Source organism: Hemibagrus wyckioides, linkage group LG26 (assembly GCF_019097595.1).
Source record: "Hemibagrus wyckioides isolate EC202008001 linkage group LG26, SWU_Hwy_1.0, whole genome shotgun sequence".
Classification (NCBI taxonomy): Eukaryota; Metazoa; Chordata; class Actinopteri; order Siluriformes; family Bagridae; genus Hemibagrus; species Hemibagrus wyckioides.
Window position 1 is genome coordinate 20,669,851 of NC_080735.1, and position 6,932 is coordinate 20,676,782.

Consider the following 6,932-nt stretch of genomic DNA (forward strand, 5'->3'; position numbering starts at 1 on the left):
ACAGTGGAAAAATTAAATTAAACAGAGACATATTTCACTCTGATCTGTTCAAAATATCACCATATTAGACAGGTATATGAGTAACAAATTCACAGCCATCATTCCAAGCTGTTTCAGGGAGACATGAAGGCGGTGCACATGTGCACCTGGTAGCTAAGTTCATCTTCACTTTTCATTATACTAGAAACTCTACTTATCTAATATCATCTAATCCTAATATGATCTAACATTTTATACTCATGTATGTAATTTATGTCAATAAATTTTGTATATCTTGGGTAATACAACTGTTAATGTAACTAACATCTATAAATGTTTTGTGTTTCTTTAATTAAATATTATTTTTCTTTTCCTTTATTTGTTATTGTTTGTCTGTTAATTTGCTTTGGCAACATTGTTAAAGTAGACCTGCCAATAAATCACACTCTGAGCATACATTTAAGCATGGCATGTTTTGGTTCCATCAAACTGTCAGACAGCAGTGCTGGACTTCACAGATTTGACAGCAAACCTCAGGCAACGGCTTCAATTGGTCAGAAGGGTACAGAACCTCATCAGGCTTGGAAAGGTTCAAATCTCTGGAATTGCCAATCAGATACGACTAGAAACTTCTCACAAGCATCAGAAATAAAAATATCTGAGGTATGTGAACAACATAAGGTGTATATTATATTTAAAAGTGGTTAAAGACCAACAGACCTTTTATTGTCTGGCCACTGAACTGATTTTCTCTATAATGTGTTTGACATTTCACTTTGTATCTAGGAGTGAATATATTTGAGTATTCATCACTGTGGTGGTGCTGGTGCATGTTAATGTCCCTCCTTGACACACACCAAATATACTGGAGTAGTAGCTCCCCCTTGTGAAGGAATGTAGGAGGAAAAAATCTACTGTACATAAACTAAAACTGAAGGTTAATATCTACCTGAATGTTTGCTAGAATAAACTAGCATAAAATTAATGAGTTGCTAAAAAATAACTGTTCTCTCTCAAGTCTAAAAACATGCACTGAGATTATTAGTAAAGACTAGAAATATATGATTAATTTATTTTACAGCTGATTTGCTTGTGAACACATAAATTAAATGATTTTGCTTAAATAAAGCTAATTAAGCTGATTAAGAAATAAAATCAATGAACAATTTACACCACATATATTTATTTTTCTGGATGAAGTGAATAAAGACAAATTTGAGATCTAAAGTTAAGTACTCATATGTCCAGCTTTATATGGGATTGAATTATAATATAAGTATTCTTGTTCTTATTGTTCTTAACTCGAACCCAATTTCTTGTCATGTTTAAGGCCGAGGTCTGATTTTCATAGTAATGGTCTTAAGGCCATAATCTAGTCCTCTCCAAGTGGTCCACACATTACCAATGCCATAATGTGTGCCATCCTGTCTTCCCAGGTATATACCGTTGGGGTTTGTACCATAGCATGCGTAGTACCAAAATGCCCCGAGGTGTTGTCTAGCACAGCCATAAGGATTCTGCTCTTTATCATAAGTGGAGAATTTCAGTCCATTGTGATAAGACAGGGAATCACCTGCAGATGGAAACATTATTTTTACTAAACACAATTTACACACATTTGCAATAAAACCTCATCCACAATTTTTTGCACACAAACATTAACTAACATCAGATCTCTCACCTGCTCCACCATCTATGAAGCCTTCAACTTTTAGCATGTAGCCATTCTCTTCGCTGCTCACAAAGAAAACTGTGTAGGTAGCAGATGCTTTATTTCCATCATAGTCCTCGATGTCCACTTTCAGTTCATACAGCTTGTTGTGGGTCATCATGTAGAGGTGCTCCAAACCTGCAGATATGAGTACACAGGGCTATGTACAAATGTAAAAGCCAGTTCACTCTGGAAGAGCTGAGTTATGAGTCATGTTATGACCTAGTTTAATTCAATCTCTCAGTGGATGTTTCTGTTGACTGCCACAATCTAACTAAGTAGCTATCAAACCATTAAAATAGATCTCACCCAGCCAGTATTCTCCACTCTTATTCCCAAAGCCATACTTGTACTGATCCCAACCCCTGTAGAAATTCACACTGCCGTCCATTCTCCTCTGTATCACCTGAGAGAGAGAGAGAGAGAGAGAGAAGTGTCATGGTAAAAAAAAAAAAAAAAAGAGAGACATCTGCTAGTTCTGCTAGTTTGGTTTTTATGTAAATAGACATTTGCTACTGAAATAAGCTAGCCAAATGTCACTGACATTTTAAACCACAAACGAATGGTATGCTCCTCTCAAATGCATAAATTCCACATTTTAACACCAGAGTATGGTGCTTAGTTCACTCAGAAATAATCTAATTGATCAGTGTACTACTTTTCCCCATTACAAACAACAGATGAGCCAATCAACATATGACTCTGGAGTGACTGACAGATGTAAAGGTTAGTTTACAGTTAAAGTAGTTTACTATAAAGTATGAGTAGTTTACTCATTCTCTATCAGAATCTATCATATATAGCATCCTGTAAACAGTTTTCAGCTGAATGAAAATGCTAAAATTTAATTAGAAAGTAATTAAAATCACATTTTGTTTTTTTTATTCTCCTGCAATGGTCAGCGAGTTCATCAAGTCTTAAATTGTTCAGTCTCTTACTGTCCATGCTCGGGATGAATCCTCCGAGCAGCCCATGCCACAGTACACATCTACAGGGGTGGAGCCTGAGGGGTAGATGGTGTAAACTCCATTACGCTGAACACCACTCCTGAAGATTTCATGACAGTCCTGGGGCAGGAGACGAATAAACGCAGGAGCAGCAGGAACACCAGCAACGAGAACAGCGAGAGAGAGAGCTAGCAAGCAACATGTCTGAGAGACAGAGAGAGTGAGGGAGGGAGAGATTTAAGATAACATATACTTTTTACATATTTTATGCCATCATAAAATATCCTCTAAACCAGGGGTTACCAAACTTTTCAGCCCAAGACCCCCAAAATAACGGTGCCAGTGACTCGCGACCCCCACTATCCTCGGAGATGGTTAAAATATACAAACATTGCACGCAATGGTGCACACGCACCAATTATCCTATCCAAACATGAGACAACACAAAAGAGCACAACAGGAGATTGTTGTTTGTTTAGTTAGGACTTTCTTTTGGCTTTGTAACTCTGGCTCCTTTCCCCTGAAAAAATCTACTGGTTTAGCAGCAAGAGAGGGGTGCTTGGTTTTCAAGTGTCGTAGCATTTTTACAGGCTTTAGGTTTTCATGTGTACACCTCAGTGCACACTACACATTGGGGATGTTGTACTTTGTTGATGCATGTGAATCCATACTGGATAAATTCCTCTTGATACTTTCGACACTTAGAGTAAGGCCTGACTGCTTATGGATGTCCTCTTCATGCACACGCTGGTCTCTTTCCGTACCTGAGGTCGATGGCCTTTCTGATGGTGGTGCTTCTCCACTTTCCTCCGCTGGCCTCCCTGTGTTGTCTTTGGTTGATATTAACCAACGTTTCATTTTAACAAAAATCTCCTAAGCCTAAACAATTATCTATGTGCACATGTCCGAATGTTTAAGATGGTGCTATAAAGTGAACTGCTGCAACTGACACTATTTCTGTGTCGTTAATCTGTTGTAAACCCCTCAGGGGACGCGATTGAATGGAAAGAAAATCAACAGGCTAATGGCTTTTTTATTTGCATGTTTTTTTTTTTTTTTTAAATGTTACCATTAATTACAATTTTTGTATATTTTGTTAGTTATGGATAAAATATGCTATTTCTAATAGTTAATAGGTTAACACTCCTTTATCAGAATCATCTTTAAGTTGAATTTACTTACTTTATAAATACTGTTGATTTTACATGCAAAAGGAATTTGTCTTGGTATACTGGTGACCTAATGAACTATTGATGTCATTATTTTGATTGTTCTGTTAACGCACTTCTATCCTGCTGGCAAATTACATTTTAGATTTTACTGATTAAGTTGTTAATGTACAACATTCTAAATGTAATAAAAAATTAAAAAAAAAAAAAAAAAAACAAGCAGAAAAAAACTTATTAGAAATAATACAATACAAAACTTCTCACCGTTACAGTCAAGGCCCTCATTTCTTTTCTCTGCAAAACAAAACACAGCAATAGTCAAAAGGATTTGTCAGATTTCTTAAGTCATTTGTCAAACCAAGGATGTTTTATTCATGAAAATGAAATATAGATTATTCTGAGACAGTAACTTGCCTGTGCATTAGTCTGTCTGTATCTGATTCTGCTGATGAGGAGTTGATGCTTTGCTTCTCTGTGTATGTGTGTGTGTTTGTGTTTGTGTGTGTGTGTGTGTGTGTGTGTGTGTGTGTGTGTGTGTGTGTGTGTCTTTTATACTGTAGTTAATATATGGGATGTCCTGTTGTTTATCTATGCAAGATCACAACATGCAAATATGCATTCATTTTACAAGTAAGTAACAAGAATAACAGGAAATGTGAACATGTTACTCATCTACATTCCACCTCAAGTCTATGGAAGCCCGATAAGGTTCTTGTGACTTTTTATCTCACAATTCGGACTGTTTTTTCTCAGAATTGCATGATATAAACCCGCAATTCTGACTTTTTTTTGTCTGACTCTAGCCTTAACTTCAGCGCCCTTCTATTGTTTTCTTCAGTACGTAATAATCAAGAGTTTCAGTTCCTTACTTTCTTTCTGATTAAAGACTTCTTAACCCTCATCTTCTCAGCCTTCTCTGTTTGTATTTGGATCTGCTCAGCCACATTGTTCCCCTAACACTCACAAGACGATCTTCACTGATTGAATATGGATCACCTCATTCACATGAACGGTGAGATAAACTACTTTAAAAGGTGTGAGCTATTCCCACACCTTCGTGGATTGACCTGATTAAAAACCTTGGGCAGGATTGTAAGTTTTTTTTATTATTTTAGTCTCAAGGAATTATTTTCTGAATCATCACTAACACCATGTTGATACACTCCTATCTACCTTTTTTTTTTAATCTTGGCAGAATAAAGGGAACACCCATTTGAAAATAACCAGTTCATATCACTCAGTAGTCTAGAGATAAAGAGTGGAGTTGGAAACTCCTATGGAGTTTGGAAAGAACAATTTCTCTAATACCAAAAAATTACAGTTTGTATCAAAATCAAAGATTGATACAGGCAATAACCCACTACAGTCTTCTAAATTAATTTAGGAGATAATAAAACATAAAAATCTAATAAATACATAGCATGTAATTAAATCAAGGCAAAACATGTAACATAATATTTAGATACTGAACTTTTTTCTTGTTGCTGTTAGCAGTATTATCCCTAATTCTTCCCTGATATTCCTCATCCTCATCCCTCTATCCATCATGACATTTCAGTCATTTATTTTATTATTTTATCATTAAAATATGCAAGCAGGGTGCAAAGTTTACAATCAAAAGCATTTTTATTTGTGATATTTTGTGTATTTTGTGATATTCTGTATGCATTAATATATATTTTTGTTTATAGGTTTTCAGATACTATTCTGTATCATTCGGAAGTTTAATATAATACTCAGTAGTACAAATATTACAGGTATTTGAGAAAGTATTGTTTGGGAAAATATTGGAGATGGTACAATAATGAGAGAGGGAATGGGACTGTTCATTGTTGAACTGGTGAGCCTATGAGTTTTCTAACTTAATATCTGATTATTTAAAATTAAGATTAGGTACAGTACAAAAGATTAAAAAGACAGATCTTCCAAAACAAACTCTGCAGGTATGAGGAAATGAGTGTGTTTTTTCCCATAAGTGAGCTGATCATGAATGTGCAAGACTGACAGGACCAGTCCAACTAGCTGCCAGTACTGAATACTGTTCATATTTTCATGTATAATGATTGATGTTACCAATTTTAGCTTAGTTTAGAAAGTAAATATGAAAATATAGCATTTAAAAACATTTCACTATATAGATGTTTAAAAAATAATAAACAATGAAAAGAAAACAGTAAAAAGTGCAGCAGAAAGTAATAAACTAAATAAAGTTAGTATTTGTGTGACAATTGTTTGCTTTTAAAAACATCAGGCATCTTATGTACACTGAGTGCAATTTTATAAAGAAACAAGTTGTTAGGTTTTACTGCGTATTCACTTTGGAGAGGTGTTCTCTTCACGGATGAATCCCGGTTTACACTGTACAGGGCAGATGGCAGACAGCGTGTATGGCGTCGTGTGGGTGAGCGGTTTGCTGATGTCAACGTTGTGGATCAAGTGGCCCATGGTGGAGGTGGGGTTATGTTATGGGCAGGCGTATGTTATGGACAACGAAGACAGGTGTATTTTATTGATGGCATTTTGAATGCACAGAGATACCGTGACGAGATCCTGAGGCCCATTGTTGTGCCATTCATCCATAACCATCATCTCATGTTGCAGCAGGTTGATGCACGCCCCCATGTTGCAAGGATCTGTACACAATTCCTGGAAGCTGAAAACATCCCAGTTCTTGCATGGCCAGCATACTCACTGGACATGTCACCCACTGAGCATGTGTGGGATGCTCTGGATCGATGTATACGACAGCATGTTCCAGTTCCTGCCAATATCCAGCAACTTCGCACAGCCATTGAAGAGGAGTGGACCAACATTCCACAGGCCACAATCAACAACCTGATCAACTCTATGCGAAGGAGATGTGTTGCACTGCGTGAGGCAAATGGTGGTCACACCAGATACTGACTAGTTTTCGAACCCCCTTCGGACCCCCCCAATACAGTAAAACTGCACATTTTAGAGTGGCCTTTTATTGTGGCCAGCCTAAGGCACACCTGTGCAATAATCATGCTGTCTAATCAGCATCTTGATATGCCACACCTGTGTCCCCCTAACTGTCAGCTAGTTCACAGTTCCTGATCACTGTCTGATTTGATCACCATTTGGTGGGGAGAGCTAGGATATGTA

General features: G+C 36.8%; 1 protein-coding gene across 1 annotated transcript; it reads right to left on the minus strand.

Annotated features, from left to right (window-relative positions):
* Window positions 1–1,120: 1,120 nt before the first annotated feature.
* Window positions 1,121–4,349, minus strand: LOC131347166 (microfibril-associated glycoprotein 4-like). The gene is made up of 6 exons (XM_058381100.1): window positions 4,221–4,349; window positions 4,071–4,100; window positions 2,629–2,841; window positions 2,000–2,096; window positions 1,661–1,828; window positions 1,121–1,552 (listed from the first exon to the last, which is right to left on the minus strand). The coding sequence occupies exons 2-6, from the start codon at window positions 4,089–4,091 to the stop codon at window positions 1,305–1,307; spliced, it is 747 nt and encodes a 248-aa protein (XP_058237083.1). The 5' UTR covers window positions 4,092–4,100; window positions 4,221–4,349; the 3' UTR covers window positions 1,121–1,304.
* Window positions 4,350–6,932: the final 2,583 nt, after the last annotated feature.

Bases quoted from the DNA above. Each gene is read 5' to 3' on its own strand.
- LOC131347166 (XM_058381100.1), bottom strand. From the start codon at position 4,091: ATGAGGGCCTTGACTGTAACG. The intron at 2,842-4,070 runs GTGAGAAGTTTT...TCTGTCTCTCAG, and splicing joins TGAGGGCCTTGACTGTAACG to ACATGTTGCTTGCTAGCTCT. The intron at 1,553-1,660 runs GTGAGAGATCTG...TTCCATCTGCAG, and splicing joins CTTCATAGATGGTGGAGCAG to GTGATTCCCTGTCTTATCAC.